The sequence below is a fragment of the Trichophyton verrucosum genome, assembly GCF_000151505.1.
Source record: "Trichophyton verrucosum HKI 0517 chromosome Unknown contig01006_1.f1.exp, whole genome shotgun sequence".
NCBI classification, from domain to species: Eukaryota; Fungi; Ascomycota; class Eurotiomycetes; order Onygenales; family Arthrodermataceae; genus Trichophyton; species Trichophyton verrucosum.
The window spans coordinates 23,110-42,055 of NW_003315195.1; the positions used below are offsets into that span (position 1 = coordinate 23,110).

The 18,946-nt window shown below is 46.3% G+C and overlaps 8 protein-coding genes across 8 annotated transcripts; 3 read left to right on the plus strand and 5 right to left on the minus strand.

The window, feature by feature from the left end:
- Positions 1-23: 23 nt before the first annotated feature.
- Positions 24-768, plus strand: TRV_07405 (GPI-anchor biosynthesis protein (Pig-F), putative; the record flags this gene model as incomplete). Its single annotated transcript, XM_003018514.1, has 2 exons — positions 24-392; positions 478-768. The coding sequence occupies 2 exons, from the start codon at positions 24-26 to the stop codon at positions 766-768; spliced, it is 660 nt and encodes a 219-aa protein (XP_003018560.1).
- A 446-nt stretch (positions 769-1,214) lies between these two features.
- Positions 1,215-3,546, minus strand: TRV_07406 (general amidase GmdA, putative; the record flags this gene model as incomplete). Its single annotated transcript, XM_003018515.1, has 9 exons — positions 1,215-1,342; positions 1,412-1,678; positions 1,753-1,954; positions 2,012-2,371; positions 2,438-2,529; positions 2,596-2,652; positions 2,709-2,790; positions 2,929-3,204; positions 3,262-3,546. The coding sequence occupies 9 exons, from the start codon at positions 3,544-3,546 to the stop codon at positions 1,215-1,217; spliced, it is 1,749 nt and encodes a 582-aa protein (XP_003018561.1).
- A 519-nt stretch (positions 3,547-4,065) lies between these two features.
- On the minus strand, positions 4,066-5,781 carry TRV_07407 (zinc-binding oxidoreductase CipB; the record flags this gene model as incomplete). Its single annotated transcript, XM_003018516.1, has 5 exons — positions 4,066-4,283; positions 4,346-4,945; positions 5,109-5,195; positions 5,286-5,400; positions 5,554-5,781. The coding sequence occupies 5 exons, from the start codon at positions 5,779-5,781 to the stop codon at positions 4,066-4,068; spliced, it is 1,248 nt and encodes a 415-aa protein (XP_003018562.1).
- Positions 5,782-7,327: 1,546 nt separating this feature from the next.
- Positions 7,328-8,811, minus strand: TRV_07408 (uncharacterized protein; the record flags this gene model as incomplete). The annotated part of the gene is made up of 4 exons (XM_003018517.1): positions 7,328-7,473; positions 7,587-7,749; positions 7,822-8,509; positions 8,597-8,811. The coding sequence occupies 4 exons, from the start codon at positions 8,809-8,811 to the stop codon at positions 7,328-7,330; spliced, it is 1,212 nt and encodes a 403-aa protein (XP_003018563.1).
- Positions 8,812-11,230: 2,419 nt separating this feature from the next.
- TRV_07409 (uncharacterized protein) lies at positions 11,231-11,626 on the plus strand (the record flags this gene model as incomplete). Its single annotated transcript, XM_003018518.1, has 1 exon — positions 11,231-11,626. One exon carries the CDS (start codon positions 11,231-11,233, stop codon positions 11,624-11,626), a length of 396 nt encoding a protein of 131 aa, XP_003018564.1.
- A 1,734-nt stretch (positions 11,627-13,360) lies between these two features.
- TRV_07410 (uncharacterized protein) lies at positions 13,361-13,894 on the minus strand (the record flags this gene model as incomplete). Its single annotated transcript, XM_003018519.1, has 1 exon — positions 13,361-13,894. One exon carries the CDS (start codon positions 13,892-13,894, stop codon positions 13,361-13,363), a length of 534 nt encoding a protein of 177 aa, XP_003018565.1.
- A 1,155-nt stretch (positions 13,895-15,049) lies between these two features.
- TRV_07411 (uncharacterized protein) lies at positions 15,050-17,300 on the plus strand (the record flags this gene model as incomplete). The annotated part of the gene is made up of 6 exons (XM_003018520.1): positions 15,050-15,296; positions 15,351-15,508; positions 15,558-15,782; positions 15,839-16,046; positions 16,102-16,891; positions 17,024-17,300. The coding sequence occupies 6 exons, from the start codon at positions 15,050-15,052 to the stop codon at positions 17,298-17,300; spliced, it is 1,905 nt and encodes a 634-aa protein (XP_003018566.1).
- A 1,105-nt stretch (positions 17,301-18,405) lies between these two features.
- TRV_07412 (uncharacterized protein) lies at positions 18,406-18,897 on the minus strand (the record flags this gene model as incomplete). The annotated part of the gene is made up of 1 exon (XM_003018521.1): positions 18,406-18,897. One exon carries the CDS (start codon positions 18,895-18,897, stop codon positions 18,406-18,408), a length of 492 nt encoding a protein of 163 aa, XP_003018567.1.
- Positions 18,898-18,946: the final 49 nt, after the last annotated feature.

An 18,946-nucleotide genomic window follows, 5' to 3' on the forward strand; every position in this document is an offset into this window, starting at 1 on the left:
TTAAACAGCGTATTCCCAATCTCATGAGTTCTCAAATCGCCCCCGCCGCGGCCACTGGCCCAGCGTCGCAGCCTGAAGCCAAAGTTACCGTCCTATCCCACCCCCCTATCCGCATACTCGCCAACCCAACTGCGCAGGCATACTCGCATCTCCATCCGATCCTAATAGGGTCTATATTCGCTCTTCGATTCAATGCCCTAGTATCTGATCCAGTTACGACCCTGTCTACTCTTTTACCGGTATTCGCGGTGCTGCAGATAATATACGTCAGTATATGTTTACCTGCTGCGGGCGCAGCTCTCGGAAGCTCAAATAAGGCGCGTTCCAGTGGGAAGATCGGGGCAGGGTCCAAGCGGAAAGACCAAGAGGCGTCAATTGGCTCCAAGGTTGTTGTAAGTAATCTCCTACAATGCTATTCCATTGAGACTTTTCGTCCATCCAGTATTGCCGGAAATGTCGTTAATCGTATGTGTGTAGCCTGCCATCCTTTCTCTGAGTCTTCCACTGGTCCTGGGGACTCCAGGCCTCTCTGTCCTTCTCGTTTTGTTCGGTGCCCCTTTCACAACCCATTTACCACATACCGCTCTATGTGCCGCTCACATGTCGATTCTTGGGGGTACTGGCCTGGTCTACGTCCATGGGACAGATGTGGCTGTTTGGCGTGAAATATGGAGTATATCCAAGGCGTTTGATGCCGTATGGGGTGGTACTATCTGTATGGCACTGGGCGCATGGCTAGGTGCCGTGCCTATTCCGTTAGATTGGTAAGGACACAACCTACACCCTTGCCGTTTTACATCCATAGGACGGTTATAATATGCAAATTAATACTAATGTATTCGCGGTTAGGGATCGCCCATGGCAAACCTATCCAATTACGATTATCACCGGAGCTTGTATCGGATATGTCCTCGGTTGCTGGGCTGGGAGATTACCTTTCCTATATGGGAAAAGAATACAGTTTAGTGAGGAAGAAGTAGAAGAAGCAACTCCGGAAAAGAAGGCTGTATAACTAGGTGATTTTACTGAGATAGAATCTTACTTACTTAGGTTTGTGGTTGTTACTTCTTGTACATGTGATTCACCCAGGCATATTTTTAATTGCTAATATTCATAGAATAACGGTACGGTGTAATAGATAACAGTTTTTATACCACTAAGCATATTTGATGAATCAGGAGTAACTAAACCGAATTAACGGGCATTAAAATACTCTAACCGCTCTTGGCTTTCTTCATAATATTGTCAACGATCTTCCCAATCGCCCAAATCTTCTCTTCTTCATGCTTTCGGCCAATAAGTTGCATCCCAACCGGGGTCCCGTTGAACAATTCAGGGTCATCTAATCATACAACAGTTAGCAACGGTGTATACCTTGTGATTCAACTCGTGGGTTAATATGAATTCATACATAGCTCCCAGTTTGCTTTGTCAAGTTCACTAATAGGTTCATAGTCAGGGTCCGCAACATCGACATTCTTATCCGCCTTAGTAACTGGAACTACGGAAACACTGTAATCCAAAAGGTTGATGACCTCGGTGTATGCTGGAGATTGAAGAAATTGAGTATTATGCCGTGTTAAAATTAAGTGAAGAATCTTACCCGTATGGTAATATTTAGTTGGAATCACCGCTGCCCACGGCGCCAATGGAGCAATAACAGCGTCAACAATTTGCCCTATGAACGTTTATGCCAGGTGAGTATACCAGATGAACAAAATTAATGAATAGTCCAGTGGATGCATCACTCACCGTCATCTTGGGCAGTCGAGTTCCAATAATCAGCGTACGCTTCGGCATATTCGATGCCTTGGAGAATCAGATCCTGATACTCCAAAAGAGGTAATGGCTCTTTGCCCTCAACAAAGATCTTAATCTGGGGAATGGGTGGCTCCCCAGACAGGCTAAGTTGCTTCTTGATGTCATTACCGCCGTCTGCTGACATGAACTCCAGCTATTATGCTCCTTTATTAGTGAAAGAGCTAACCACGAGTCAATTGTGAGAACTTACGTGAATTCTAATGGCAGTGCTATGCGGTGGTGGGTTCCAAGAGACAACCTTATGCCCAGCCTTTTTGAGTGCATCTTCGAGGGCATGAAGCCCTCTTGTGACCGGAGGATGGGGGGTTACTATATTATCTGTATAAAGGATACCAAACTTGAGTGATTTCTGATCACTCTTTGCAGAACCATCTGGAGCGACCCTCTCAAGAGTCTCGGCTACAATCTCGTCTCTCCATGGGACACTGAAAACGACTGGATCTCGGAGCCACGGTTGGGTGGAAAGGATGGATTTCATCATTAACTGGATGGAATCGTGAGACGTTGATAAAACCCCAATGGAGGAAGAATATGTGTTTTGCCCAGGGTTCTATTCATGGAGAGTTAACCTTTGGAGAATTATGGTCCGGTTCAACACGTCACATATCAAACTTACGGTGTTGGCGACATCTCTGTATGGAAGCCGGTCATGAGTGGGTTTCAGTCCATAGACACCACAAAACCCAGCAGGAACTCGAACAGATCCTCCTATGCCAGCGGTGATCAGTTCACTAAGTTTTCACATAGAACTGATAAAGGGTATCTATTTCATACCAAGGTCAGTTCCAAGCCCAGCAGAGCTAGCTCCAAGGGCAAGCATCACTCCCTCTCCTAGTTGGAATGCGTGTTAGCCTACTAAAATCGATATGAGAGCCGCCTGAGCATACCTCCTGATGAACCACCACACGAGAGGTTGTTGTTCCATGGGTTTAGTACACGGCCGATGATATGGTTCTCAGTTTCCCCGATCTATGCAATAGATCAGTCAACAGAGACGCCTTTAACGATACCAGATAGTCGGTGAACATACTAGAAGTGATTGTGGGACGCTTGTCTACAAGAAAAATTAGCTTATCAGGACATATGGGAGGGTATGCTCCTATATACCTTGCAGTATAGCACAGCTCCAAGTGAAAGAAGATCCGTGACAATCGGGCTATCGAAGTTATGCACCTTATGAGAGCCTTTGTCTCCCTCGAATGTATCGATCCAGCCAACATAGCCCATGGTGGTATCATTTCCTTTTACATGGAATTGGTCCTTGAGACTTATGGGCAGGCCGTGTAGTGGTCCCATGGTCTTCCCATGCTTCTCCACATATTCATCCAGATACTTTGCTCTCTCAAGTGCCTGGTCAAAGAACACTTCATGGAGACATGAGGTCTATAACAGTATCAGGGTTGAGCATAAACACACTAGAGAATCACTATATATACTCACCATCTGGTGGGCAATGGCAGCAGCCTTGCAGTACGCTTTTGCGACTTGAAGAGCAGAGTACTCCTTGCTCTTGATCTTGCTCACGATCTCGGTGCTCTCTTCGCCGGTAATCTTCCTCTCCTCGTCGGTAAGAAAGCCCTGGAAATATGCACCGGCAAGCTGTCTCTGGGCTTTTGCATCATTGATCTGCTCTTCGGTGAGACGCCATTCCTCCGGGATCTTTGCCACAGTCACTGCTCGTTTGACTGCCGCTTTCTCCTCCCATGCCTCTGGTTCTTTCACCATGATGTTAGATGTTGTAATTTGGTGGTTAGAGAGTTCGTCCAACTACGGCTGTCGGCCCTTGTATGCACTGATATTCACCCATGTGATGCTAGGAACCGGGAGCTTTTATAATACCCGACAAGGCCGAGGGGTAATACCCAGTAGGAGAGTGGGACGAACGCCGTCGACAGGGAAGATATGCATAATCAGTGATCCTGGCAATGTACATATTAGTACGAGGTAACTAGTGACGGTGAGAGTGTCGTCTTTCAAGCATCATGCAATAAATGCACACCACAAGCGTAAGCTTCTTACATTTAGACACTCAAAAGGATAGCTAGGCGATAGATCTTACACCCATAATCGGTACGTATTAACGAGCTAACTATTACATCCAGGTCCATATCCTATAATAACGGCAATATTAATAGTAGACTTGTTATAGTTGGCTTACGAGTGGCTCATGACGTATTCAGCGTGATATGATATCAAGGCGTTATTTTGATATTTAACCAATTAGACACGAACGCTGGAGAAGATTTACTTGGTCATGTCGACGACGCATCGGATGCAGTCTCCAGCCTTCATCTCGTCGAAGGCAGTGTTAATCCTGGGCAGATTCTCGCGGTGAGTGATGAATTCGTCAACCTTCAGCTTGCCATTGAGGTAGTCATCAACGAGGCCGGGAAGTTGAGTGCGCCCTTTAATTCCTCCAAAGGCGCACCCTTTCCACACACGACCAGTAACGAGTTGGAATGCTATTGGGAGTACGTTAGTATGATAATGTTGTGTATATGCTGATAGTCAATGGGTAACTTACGCCGAGTAGAAATCTCCTGTCCAGCAGCTGCGACACCAATAATGATGCTCTCGCCCCATCCCTTGTGGCAAGCCTCGAGGGCAGCTCGCATGACACCAACATTTCCAGTGCAGTCAAAGGTATAGTCACAGCCACCATCGGTGGTTTCAATCAGGTATTCCTGGATTGACTTGTTTCCTAGCTTGGAGGGGTTGACAAACTCAGTGGCGCCGAATTTGCGTGCCCATTCTTCCTTGGTGTCGTTCACATCAACAGCAATGATTCTACCAGCTTTGTTCTGGATAGCTCCCTGAATAACAGAGAGACCAACACATCCAGCACCGAATACAGCAACGTTCGAGCCTTCTTCCACCTTGGCAGTGACTGTTGCGGCTCCATAGCCGGTGGTAATGCCACATCCCAGAAGACAGGCCCTATCTAGCCCAATCTTGTCTGTGATAGCAACAACTGATATATCGGCCACAACAGTGTATTGAGAGAAAGTAGACGTTCCCATGAAGTGCAGCAGATCCTTTCCACGGGCCCTGAAGCGGGTAGTACCATCTGGCATAACACCACGGCCCTGGGTGGCTCGGATCTTTCCGCAAAGGTTCGTCTTGCCTGATTTGCAGAATTTACACTCTCTGCATTCGGGCGTGCTGTATCGTGGGGATAAACGATTAGCTCTTCAATCTTCTATGCGGAATGTCGGTGTTAAACGGAGGATTGGCGTACTATAGCGCGATGACCCTATCGCCGGGTTTCACGGAGGTGACGCCCTCACCAACCGACTCAACAATACCAGCACCCTCATGGCCAAGGACGATGGGGAATGCGCCCTCTGGGTCTTTTCCAGAAAGTGTGTACGCATCTTGAATATGCTGTCAGCTCGCCCAATCCTTTACCAATGCCCTAGCTTGAAATAGTTATCTATTCCTCATCCAGCCCCAGGAAGACGCACCAGTATGGCAAACCCCCGTATAATGAATCTGAATACGGACTTCGTGGGCCTTTGGAGGATCTACCTCGATCTCTTCGATGGTCAACTCCTTCCCAGCTTCCCAGGCAACGGCAGCCTATTCCCGCAAGGTTGTCTTAGCGAAGCATTCTCGTAACCAATCTTTATTGTCGGTCCCTATGGGCTCCAATGTTTGCGGGTTTCCCCATAAGGGCGATAACATCCACTCCTACTCCGATCATTGTATTGGGGGTTCGGTCGTGCGGCTTACTTGACATTTGATGGTCTGTGAAGCGGCAATTAGTTCTGGGTCTCCATCAACAGAGGACGCCAAAGAAACATAAGGAGACACTAGAGTATTAGACTTACCTTTCCAACAGTGCTCGCCATTTTTGCTCAATGTGCCTTGTTTGATGCAAAAAAAAATAAGTAAATATACATTCTGAGTGTATTGCAGCCGGCGAATTGCCGGAGACGGCTCCCGACGACCAGTCTGCATGAGACTCGGGATTGCAGCCAGAAATCAGAGTTAAAACTCACCTATGAACCTTGTCTAGAGCCGATACCCAGTGTTTAACAAACAACAGAGCGCTGGCCTGATAGCTGAATATTCGGTGCAGAGTTGCTTGTTCTTCGGCTTGGATGTTTGTTTATATGAGGGGCAGCAAGTTTTGTAGTAAATTAGTTAGGGTGGGGAGTTTCGCCTCGTCATTTCGCCTCCAACCTTGGAACCCGGGGCGGAAGCTGGGGAAACAATTCAGCCGCCGGGCACAGAAATTGATAGATGTCACACAATCGGTCCAACGGCAACTGTTGGCACTTATTTTGCTGAATAGAAGCCGCGGGTTTTGACCTAAATTTAGTGAAGTTGAATGCACTGCGTACTTGCAAGGGAAATGGACGGCGGAGGTAGAATAAACGCCGTGAATGCCGTCCTGGTGTATCATTGTAGAATGTTGAAGGATATGCAATATTGTACAGGAGACGAGCCGCCGTCGCCTTTCCAGCCAGCTCGAATCAGTCATAACAAAATAATAGCAAGAAACATGAGGAGCGTATATAGTAACAGCCACCAAAATCTTCACATATACCCAATATCCGATATCCAAAAGACTGGAACCGTCGTTTTGACAGTAGACGTAAGAGAGCGGTTGACCATCAAAGGCAGTATCAAAAGTGGTTCAGGTGAGTATTCGCATTCGATTTCTGGGGGTGAAATCGCCCTCGAGGGAAAGACTATGTGGGCTTCCGCTGGGTTCTGCTTCCATCGGCGAGGACTAAGAAACTGCCGGTCATAATCGAACAAGGGAGGATAAATCGAGATTCGGGGAAGCAAGAGGTATCGATTCAATTCGTTTAGCCCCTTCCGGGAATCGTGCCGGACTGGGCCATAGCAGCATTTTGCTCCTGGAAACGGAGGGTCACTCGCTCAGATGCCTTGACGAACTTGTCAAAGCAGCGATTGGTGCAGCCGACCTCTCTTGGGGTCAACGATTTAGTTGTGAAATCGAAGATGCAGTCCTCGAAGCAACGCTGGACGACGTTTGAGTATGCCTGGGTACCAGTTTCAGGTCAGCTTTTGCCATTATATTATTGAACCTTGAATCAAACAGAGCAAAGGCCGTAACAGATATAGCAATTAATCCTCAACATACGTTCATGACCTCCTTCATCTGCTTCTGCTCCATGCGTTTCGAGAGCATCTGCTGCTCATTTTGGGTAAGGCTATTTCGTTGCAAAAACAGCGATTGTCAGTAAATCCTCAGCCAAGGTTGATCAAGGGCGGACATATGTGCTCCAGGGGTAGCATACGAGTCCATGATGGTTTGCGCGTTTATTGCAGCTGTTCAATTACTTGGTGTTGAGTGTTGATGATGTTTTGCTTGCTCGGAAGCTTCAACTTTTTTTTCTTGCCTGGTTCCCAACAGGGTTTAGCGTCACCAGATCGAGCTAGCGTCATCCTCCTCGACTATAAATACGAAAACACAGAAAAAGCAGCGATGAATCGATTATTCTAGGCTAGAAATACAGAAATGGATGGAGAGTTATGGCTTCTTGGACTGCCCGAACTTCCCTAGACCCTCCATTAGCCAGGGATCGAACATAAGCTCCCCCGCAGTTGGCCGTTCTTCCGGGAGCCAGCGTAAGATTCGGCGGAGGAAGCTGAGAAAACCTGCCACATCTTCGCCTTCTATACCCTCCGCAAGAGTCTCAAGGGAGATATCAGGAATCGGCGCGAGCCCTCTCCATTGACCTTGGAATGTGTTAGTTAAAGCATGTAATAAAGGGTGAAGGGTCAATTACCATTTTCGTCCCAATATATGAGGCTCGTTTGACTGCGCTCCAAGAACTCCTTCGGTGGCGGACCCATGATTGCAATCATCTCTGCTAGATGAAGCCTATCATCCAACAGTTTCTCATCATTTCTAGCCTTGAAGAGGGTGCGGCCTTTCACAATGTCCCAAGACTATTGAGAATATAGTTTGTCAATTTTTACCTGGAAAGAAAATGATATACGATTGGTTTGCTTCTGACTTACCACCATAGCAACACTCCATATATCCACCCAAATGTCCCACTCACTTCTGAGAATTATTTCCGGAGCTCTGTATACATCGGGCATGATATCCTCGCCGATATGGGCTTCATCCCGAAGCCTAACTTCGCCAAAATCGGTAATAATCGGCAATCGACTCGAGAAAGGAACTCGCCTGCTCACGTAGATTGTACGATCATCTAGAACCTTACGGGGGCATGGCTGATATTCAGTCTCTGCCTCTTCAAAAACAGAGAAGACAGATGTGTCATCAATTCCAAGCAGCAAATTTCTAGTCTGAAGATCTATTTTTATAACCGTCAGTAAGCCAGATAGTAGGCTCTTGCACGCCAGGAGCAGCTTACCGGTATGTATAATGTCAAGACGGTGCAGATAATCCAGACCTGCTAAGATTTGACGCAGAGGGGGCTTAAGTAATTCCAGGTCGAAAGTGTTGTTAGGCCTCATTTCAAGCACTTGATCCAAATTTAACCCCAATGGCTCCTGAACCAAGCAAACGTGAGAGCCAGATGGCCCATCAACCGTAAATGAGTCGTAGAGTTTGCGGTAAAATGCCTTTCCAACATGATCAACCCTGTGTTCTGTAGCCTTTATATGCTCATAAATCCTGAGTTCGTGGCTTGGTTCTCTCGAGGAAACGCACATCTTGAGTATAACATGCCGGGCATCCCTATTCGCGCGTTAAAGGAAGCAAAATGTGCGGGCCCACAGCAAAGATGAGAATAACTCGTAGTAATTATAGGCAGGCAATACATACCGAAAATCGCGGGCAAGCCAAACAGTCGAAGAGCCTCCATATCCGACCTTTCCGACAACTTGATACCTGCCTTGGAATACCTGCCCTAAATGAACTGGATAATATTTTTCTGGTGTGTAAGTAGGAAGTGTCTCCTCCTCTATGTTTCTCGTCTTGTCGACCAGGTCAAAACCAGACGAAGGGAAGGAGAGAGGAGCTCGCAAATTCGAAGACATCATTCGACGGCTAATAAACGAACTCTTGAATGGACGAGGAACGTTGCGTACAAAACATCTCGATCCAAACACAGACAGACGTGAATTGAATCTAAATATAGTCGTCATCAATACAAGATTGTATTTTGCTTGGTCCAAAGGCAGTCCAAAGCACTTGGGAGAAGGGCGGGCTGCGAATGTCTCGGTCGGTACGGAGTACGTTCTCACACAGGCGGGCGCGAAAGGACTTGGGCCAGGATGGACAGACTTGATAGGTAGGGCGCGTCCAATTTCGGATCAACGAAATGTCCGTTGTTGTGCTTATCTAAGATCCATTACGGCCTGGGTTAAGGTTAGGCCAAGACGTCCCGCGCAGAGCAAGTTCTGTGCAAGTCTATTGGATTAAGCTTGTTACTTGGGCTCCACTTTAAGCGCCGAACCTAACTAACCGATGCAAACATAAACACAGAGTACTTCCACCCGCATACACAAAACACACTAACCCCTGGGTCTGCTTGCATTGAAGGAGGTCGCTATAAATAGACATAGTATACCATTTTGTAATGATAACTACTGGTTGCATAACAAATTCTCATCACAAATCCCTGCCGTCTCTTAACCTAGTTAAGCAGGTGAATTACCACCGTAAGACTCCATCAGCGTAAAGCGTATTGTCTAGTTTATTATTATGCTCTCTATGCATTAAATTACTATATATAACCATAGTACAGGAATGGTTGGCTGAGGTAGAACAATGAATGTTCCAACAAGTTATGATATACTATATTTAGATAGCCCAGGTCTGCCAGCCCGAACCAGGGTATCAATATATAAGTAGCTACGTATCCTCAGTTATATTCATGAATTAGTTGGAATTTCCTTCACAGATTTATTACACAATCAAAATACTCCCTGCCGCATATCCTGATTCCTTCTACGTGACCCTCAATTGGAAAAAATAAAAGAGAAAGGAAGAGAAAGCAACCATGCTCAACCGTCTTGCGACCAGAGCATTCAGCAATACCGCCCAAAGAGCACTCCAATTTCTGGAGCCTACTAGGTTGGTAGATCTTGTGTCCGTCAATGGACCAGATGGGGATCGCTGGTCCCATGTTGTCCGCACTGGATGTGAGCGACTAGAAGATGCAGTTAGTACACCCAGCTATGTCATTTAATGAAAGGAAAGCCGAATAACTAACTAACTAATTAATAATAATATAGGATCCACGAATCACGAGCGCTAAAATCCAGTAATATCTCATAAAGGCCGTCCCTACGATAATCATAACCCTCGCAAAGATGAGCTAACTTGAATCAAAGGGGCGCGTTGGCACATTTGTCTAGCAAGGACAAGTCTGATACCGAAAAGGTTGTCACTGTTGCAATCTTGACTGCGAAAGGGAACCGTGTGGGGACTGCCCACTTTCACCTTGATGGCTCCTTTAAATTTTTCCCGTCACGCTATGGAAGGGAGCGTGGCTTTGCCGAAACTTTACGCAACGCAGGGATTACTATTGATGAGGAAGGTTCCTAGATGATGAGGAAGCAAACTCTGTATCTACTTCATTCGTACAACTAGGCAAGCAGCAGCAGGGTGGTGGTAGTGGTGGAATCAGATGACGGACTTTTGCACAAGGAGATTGGACACTGGATTGGGGCTACAATGAAGTTATTTTTTATACAATGCTGAGTGAATTATAAGCCCAGACAATTAAGGGGAAGCAAGGGGGGTAATACCTAGCTGTGGACGGCGCTGGTATCATAGTCATCTAATGAGTGAGGCTAGAGTGTAAGACTTCTCATCAATTATGAAATAGCTACTACTAAAAATAAACAGAACAAAAGAAATCTAGGGAGCCCCGAGACTTGTGGCTTAAATATTGCATTAAATAATTTCAGCGAATCAAGACAGGTAGTAGGCTCAACTTACGCGCCGGAGGCTCCATGTCATGGGTTCCTGCCCATTTGTATGGGTAAGAACAGCGTAGAGTACCCTGTCTTGTTGGATTCCGCGAACTATTCCATGTATCAGGAGACTTGTGACTAACTATGATCCATGTTATTGGTATAGTGCATAATCGCTAGCCATGGCTGACCAAATGGATGTGATAATAATTAGAAATGTTGTTGCAAATGAAACGACAAGTTTCATTTAGCACCAGCAGATGCTTTGGGCGCTTAGCCAGTAAGACTGTGAAGGCTGGTTGATGTTGCGGCTGATGAAGACTGCCTTCCGAACAGCATTACAGGGTCTTTGAAAGGCCCTGGGAAGGTTATATAAGAGGAGTAAACCTCGACGGTATCCGTTAAGTTAAACCCATCATCATCATCATCATCATCATCATCATCATCATCATCATCATCCCTTGGTCCATAAAATCAGACATTCGCTTCGTCACAGAGCCCTAGTTCCATCTTTCATACAAACGCCCAGCAGACCATGACATTCCGGAACCTGTACCTCGTCACCTTCTATGCACCTTCAGACAAGTGGAAACACTTAGCAATATTTGTCTTTAACACCGGTGACTCGAAGAAAGGCACGCTCATGCATGTCATCGGAAATCCACCGACTGGGTATACCCTCCAGTTTCAACGAAACTATGATCCCACAGCGAATGGATCATTCCAAAAGATCATTCTGATCGGAAAAATAGCCGCAAATTACGTTGCGGATCCGAAGAGTTCACAGCCATCCAATGACAATGTTCCCAGGGGCCAGTTGGAAATCATCGCAAGCCGTATCCCTCCACCAACTGTTGGGAATTATATGGCTCCGTTTAAAGGGGTATGCATTTCTCAAGGCCCAAGCGCTCACTCAGTCAATTTTTACTAACAATTCACGAATTAGGTTATCAGGAGATGTCAGGAGTGGACAATGGATTTTGTCACGGAGCTCGTTATCGGGGGGTATCTTGACAGTCAGGCTCTAACGATTTTGAGAGAGCACAAAGATCCTACCGAGTATGTGTATGGTGCAGAGCTGCACGCTGTGGCAAAACGAGTTTACGGTTCGTTGAGGAAAAATGGAGCATATTCTGGGGGAGCAGCCCAAATGTACAACCGTGGTCATTAAGGAAGGATTATCTAGTCATTAGTTCTCATATGGGCGGCTACTTGATCTAACGGGCAATTGGTATATGAACCTATACATATACGATTAATAAAGGGCCATTGCCCATTAAGTTCTGATTATTCACCACCTTCACCTTTATGTGTATTTCTTTTGCGTCCACATGCCACCTGTTCGCCGTTGGAAACATTAAAATATCTGACATTTAACCTCCGGGGTCGTCAACCGAGGCAAAGCAGAGCAGGCAAGAGGAGGCAGTGCAGGCAGATCACAGGGGATTGGAGCAATCAGACATTTATCCAACATGTAATGACCTTGGCTGCGTCTGTGGTGAGATGTTACTAACGGCCAATAAAGCAAGACATCTTCCCGCTAACTACCTTGACACTTCTGCTTCTCAACTAGTTATTTAATGGCTGTGTACGCAGTACTTTTAAGATGATACCATCACCACTTATCTATCTCATCAACATAATCTTAATGCTAACTAACCCGTCGCATAACTTTATAATGAAACGGTCCAACACGGCTTCGATAACCTCCTTCACTCTTCCAGATCAACAAGGACAGGTGGCTGCTATCTTCGATTTTTCTGGAGATGGTGACCAATTCGCATCACGATCCCTAAAAAGAGCAGCTGGGAGTACTGGAAACATTGGCTTAACCCACATTCCTCCATCTGCGACGAGATTACGTGCTTAGCTGGTGTTGCCGTCATTAAAGTCTACTATCCTGATGATCTTCTTTCTTCTAGAGGAGGGGACCTTCGGAGCGGGGAAAGTATATCGTTTGGTCCTGGTGCTTCTTCTACTTGGTTCCGTAATTCTCATTACAATCAAGAGGACCTTATCGTTAGCCTAAAGGGGGATAAATCTTTCCACAGGAATATTTGCAGTGCTATTATCGACCGAGACCGTATGGCTTTTCTCTCCTCAACGCCGTTTTTGCTACGCCAATTGTTATCTCTTCTCGGTCTATTCCAATTTTCACATCCGTTCCGCGAATGGATACTTGACCTAATGCTTGCTATTCAACTAAGAGCAATTTTCTATTCTAACGGTTTTTGGATATATCATCCGACAATTCCGTTCTTTTGGTGGTGGGAATGGCGACAAATATGGGGAGAACCCCGCGTACCGGAATGGGCATACCGGTTTAAGTGGCAAATGCAAATGGTAATCACGTATACTGTTCAAGGAATATGTTACTGGGTTGGAAGGATTTTCCTCGGGATGAAGGGCAGCTACTCAGAATATACCCTTTAGCCAGGAGGGGGGGTGGTTTGGATATTTTGTCAGAGGAATGAGAGCGGTCCAAGCTATATTGTAATTCTCAGATTTAACGATAAGGCAGATGGTGATGGTAATGTTAGCAAATCATTGGAATTCAGTAGCTAAAAAAGGAGAAAATACATAGGAGGAAGGCTGGGGACCTCAAAGGTGCAACAGAAGTGGTTTATAGCCAGGGGCCTTATTTTATAACCTTATATCCTTCTGCCTAAGTTTCGAAGCAAAAACTCGTAACGACTGTGGCCACCCCCCGTCTCCTGGCAGCCCTGATGGCATGGTCAAGTGCCTCAGTCTCGATCTGAGATATCTGTGCTTTGTTCGGTTGGAGATCAATAAGTCCCTGGTCGGAAACTTCAAAGAGAGCCTCTAGAAGCCATGTGCGGCACGTATGACCTTCTATTGGAACCTCGCCAATCCTTGTGTGGAATTCTTCGTGAAACTTGCGCTCATAGTCTGTAAGTCTTGATACCTTGACGGCTGTCAAGAATCTTGTCGAGTTCAACAAATGCGGATGAAGGAATCGGCTAAGATAGAAGCCATCTCCGTCATTAGTGTTGTGGTAGACCATACCAGTCCGATTGGTAGTTGCAACGACTAGGGCCCAGTGATAGGTTCCGTCCTTTTCCATACGGAATAGGGTAATGTAGAGCATCCCTGGCTCCAGCTCAAGAGAGGGATTGTGTGTCCGGTCTCCGTTTGTGATTGCTGATGGATTTGGAATACCACCATTGCGGGAGGACATCGCACAAATATACGAGTTCAATCAAGTATATGAAAAAGGGGTGCAGCTGTATAGTCCAGCGCAAGATTCTGGGAAATGGAAGGCTGTGTTTATGACTTGATGGGATTCCAACAATATAGACATGATGCCGGAAACTTGGACTGCTCAGCTTTATATAGCTTCATAATCATCCATTGCACCAGAATCACATTTCTACCTTGAAAACGTGCATCTCATCTCGTGTAGTTTTCTTCCGTAACAAAGTCAGGCCTTTCTACGATGAGAGCCAATCGAGTCATCTAGAGTGCATGGAAATCACTGGCTGGGAAGACCGGGATCTACGTTTGGGTGCATCAACCAGTGTTTTGATTAGCGCCTGCAAGCAGTAGGTTCCCCATAGATTAAGAGAAGGTTTCATATGACCCATACATCCTGTATCGCCATTGGAACCGCAGGGTATAGCAACCTGATCTACTGACAGACTTAGTGACGAACAGTGTTTCAATGTAAGCTTGCCTGTGACATCTGTATTCAATCTGCAACCAAAAAATGGCTAAAATCAACTGGTGGAGAGACAGGGGTATTCGACTGTCCGTCAATCGCCGTCTCCTGATTATGATGAGCCCCCAATCCTTTATAGAGTGGCATGCAGGGAAATGTGGGCCGGCGTAACATCTCATGGATATATTCGGTGGGCCGGGCCCTAGTTACCAATTAATCAACAAGCATTTGTCGCCAAAGCATTAGTTTTGCCAGCTAATGCAGCCTATACATAGTATGCCCCGAGTGCAGGGAGGATTTGGTGGATGCAACTGGATATCCCTCCCCTAGCTTCGGCGCGTATATCCCTACTGGCTAATTCGATGACACGAACAATTTCCATTGGTGAGTGAGCGCTGGTGTGTGAGCGGGCTGACAAGCCCCTTCAATGCTCAGGTGAGGTCCACTGCCTGTTCGTCCTGCGGGTCGGGTCGGGCCGGGCCCGGCGGCTGAAAGGTTTCGGATAAAAGATGTTACAGTTCCAGCCGCCAGGCCCAGCATCACGTGGATCGTTCAAATATTACGGTTAGACCCGACATAACTAAACACTAACTAGCTATTAACGAGATAGAAGCTGCGTCAGAAAACAGTCAACCTCAACTCTTGCTTCAGGAGAACACGAATCATATTTTGGCCATGGAAGAAGCGTTGGCTAGACATGATCGCTTTGGAGAGGACTTCAGCAAGGTATTCACTATAATAAACTCTGCGGAGATCCCTGCGGTTGAGAATAGCGCCTTATATTTATTCGTGGGCACTTCAAGAGCTCCCGATGAGGCGTCGAAGTATGTTCGCGATCGGGTCGCCCAGAACGCTCAGTCTAGTACTTTAGAGGAGACTCTTCATTCAATACACGAAGAGTTAAAGATCCTATCAAAGAAGAGTAAGAGAGATATCTTAGAACTGAATTTGATCATGGTTAACCGGTGAGAGATAGTGACCCGAGAGGATCCCATGAATTTGGACCCAGAGATTGAGGCTGCGCTTTATGAGCGTGATGGTGGTTGCTGTTTCATCACCGGCCGTACCGCAGGCGTTCAGCCCATATATATCATTCCTCCATCGATTCTGGAAGACAAAGATCTACAGCCAGGGGTACGCTTGTATTTTGTTCGTTGGTTGAATACATGTTAATAATTAGTAGGGCTACCTACGTCCGCTTCTCGAGGTTTCCCTGACCAAAGAAGGAACTGAACAGATGCTCAATCTACTAGGGTTGCCTGGTAGAGAGAATGTTCTCAAAAACCTCATTCTAATGGAGCCCTCGATCCGATACTCTTTTCGCCATGGATATTTTGAGATCATCAAGTCACCATACTTGGAGCCTCCATATTTACCAACGGACGCCCCAAAATCCAAGAATGGTGGAGTATGTTAAAAACAAAAATTTACATACCGGCATCTTACTAACATAAGTCTCTATAGTGGTGGCTTCAGCCCATCGCCCCTCAGTCGGAGGTACCACAAATAATACCTCGCAACAATGAACTATACAAGGTCCCGTCGACGATAAATCCTATTAGCCATCCATTGCCCGCACGTCTGCTCCTAAAAACCCATGGAATTGTTAGCCACCCACTGCACACTATTTATATTGAAGAGCAAATAAAAGCAGGTTGGCCCGTTGAACCGGGTATGGCACTCATATTTTGTATTCAGCCGAGATCTTACTAATTTTAGCAACATAGAGCCCAAGGAACTGAACTGGGTTGGAAGGCTTCTTCTCCAAATCCTCCTACGCCTTATACCCAACTTTGCACGCATACGGCTTTATGAATTGATTTACAAGATGGTAGATTATTGGGATCCTAGCCAAAAAGGCTCCCACGTGAAATTTCTTCCACTAGGCCTTGTTCTCAAGAAGGGCCGCGAAAATACCGAGAATGAAGCCAAAGCTCTGACATTGGCGGAACAGTATATATCGATTAGTACACCGCGATTAATCGACTCAGTCATGGTCAATAAAACGTCGGGTTTTATCTTAATGACTAAAGTTGTTGGACGCAGTCTAAGCAGCATACTCCATCGCATTACATGGGAAGAACTAGAACAGATAGGTAAAGACCTAGCTAACTTCATTACCGAGTTGCGACGAATACCAAATAGCTCAAAGTACCTTATTGCAGATACACGAGGGGGCCCAATCAGCGACCACAGGTTCTTCTATCAGACCTGGGGTCCATTTAAAACAGTCTCTGGTTTCACTGACCGTCTCCTTCAAGATGTCAAAGGAGCTAGAGACAAACCACCACTCTCTTTTTTGTACGAAAAAAAGCATAAAGTTTACTTTACCCACTCCGACATACATATGACCAATTTATTTGTCACTTGCGGGAGGTTATCAGGTGTTGTTGACTGGGAAAATGCTGGCTTTAAGCCCGAGTATTGGGAGTACATCCGGGCAATGTGGGCATATGGAGCAGATAAGCATGCAAAATGTCTATATGGCTCTGCTTTCGGTGATAAGTACAAGGAAGAGTATGAAGCAGAACAATATATTTTGCGACGCTGCTCGTGGCTGCTTTGACTGGAAAGTGGTCTATATAATATAGATTGCTGTTTTGGCACGTTGCTTGCTATATGGAGAAGGAGAGAAACAAACGGTGATAGAGGAGGTATCGAAATCACTGCAGTTTGGATTGGTTTCAGTCTAACAACCTTTTCTGGATTTTCGGGGCTCATTTTCGAACAGCTAATTCGGCTGCGGAATGAATATCTTCCATTGGCCCAAGGCAAGATATCTCCAGATGTCAACCCCGGTCATCTTTGTTCTACGGCCAAAACTAGCTATACAAGTGCATTTGCGCGGTGGGAGGCAGTGCCTGCAAGACCTATGCCAACCTCCCAATCAGGTCCCATCACGGCAAAGGATGCCTTTAAAGGTTAAGGTCTCTGAATATGTCTTCCTTACGGTTCGATGGCCATTTGAGACTGGCCAACCAGTTGATCAATATACCATCCGTCTCGTTTGATACTAGAGAGAATGCAAAAATCCCCGGCCACGTCAAATCAGGGTCTGCGTACCTCGGTGTGACAGGGCCAGCGGGCGCTGGTCCCAACCGCACCCCAGGGGGTTATAAAGTCATCCTGGAAATGGCGCACGACGACGGCAATCAGCCCCGTTGCGGGGAGGTCGTAGGGAGTATTGATAGGCTCTCAGCTAGGTTAACTGGTATATGATATGATACGGCGCCCGGTATGATTTTCTCTTTACAAATGTTGAATTGTTCGTGTTCAAATGCCTGGATGACAATAGCAACCCCCAGTTTTATTTCACCAATCTTCTTCACAGCTGGTGGCACACCGACACCCCTCAGCTGACGGCTGTTATTACAGTCTGGCGCCTAGGAATGGTTCATACGATGGGACCCGGGGATGGATGATGTCAAAACAAAAGGCCCCTCGCTTATGGGCTAACACTGCAGCCAGAATTTAAGTTACACAAGGGCCAGACCTCTCTTCTAGTTAGCTATCTGTTGTTTATTAATCAATATCGGCTATGGCTAGCTTGAACTACCCACCCAATCTCCATTCTTGCAGGGCACTATACATCAGCAGGCCATGAATATACCTAATCTACTTACTCCGTACATGAGGAAACAAAAATAGAGTTTGTTCTGTTCTCGCCCACAATTGATAGGCTTAAAGGTTATATATTTGTCTGGCATGCTAACTTTGCTTTTGGGAGATACCGAGAAATCTGACCTGTGTGCGACTGGCTGTGCCGCTCAAACAGGACTAGAAAACGTCACGACAACCACTCGTACATGGGTATTAATGACTGTTATAGCAAAGTGGGACTGCCTTGCGCATGAGTGAGCGTGGGTGCAGTGCAAAGGGAAACAAAAAAAAGTTTTGGCTGCGGGAAGGGGGAAAAATAGATAGGCAGAAGAAAGAGTCGACCATTCTTCAAACTGATGACTAGATACCAGCACTGGATACGTGGATCTTCTGGAACCTTGGGTGAAATTGGTCACAGCCAATAAGGCGAACTACTCGGATATCAACACCTTCGTTTCGGAGACTTCCAAACTAGGGTCTGACTCGTGATCGTGACCGAATCCCAGAGCAACAGAGATTATCTTGATGAACGAGTCGTGGTTGGGCAAGTGAAGCACGAACGTGACGTTGGTGCCGAATGGTTGTGAGTTGGGGATTTGGTGGCCTATTGAAGGCACGATCTCATAGTCCGAGTCGACGTTTGGGACGTGTACTTCTAGAACATGGTGATGGCCGAAATAAATCCACGTCCCCATGATTTTGCCGCCATTTCCTCCCTCACATTCAACTTGGATCCTCTTCAATTTGGCCGTCTTGCTATCCGGGTTCGTGATAGACATATAGATATGGCAGGTTTCGTGTGGTGCAAGATGGCTGATTTTGGATCCCATGCGCTCATAAGTGATGATGGACTTGCCATCACCCACAACAGCGGCTCCGCCAGCTGAAGCGTGATGGGGTAGACCGTCAGGGCAGGTAGGCATGGCTGTAACAGTAGATGGTAATTGGTATAGAGGCTGATGCTGTGAACTA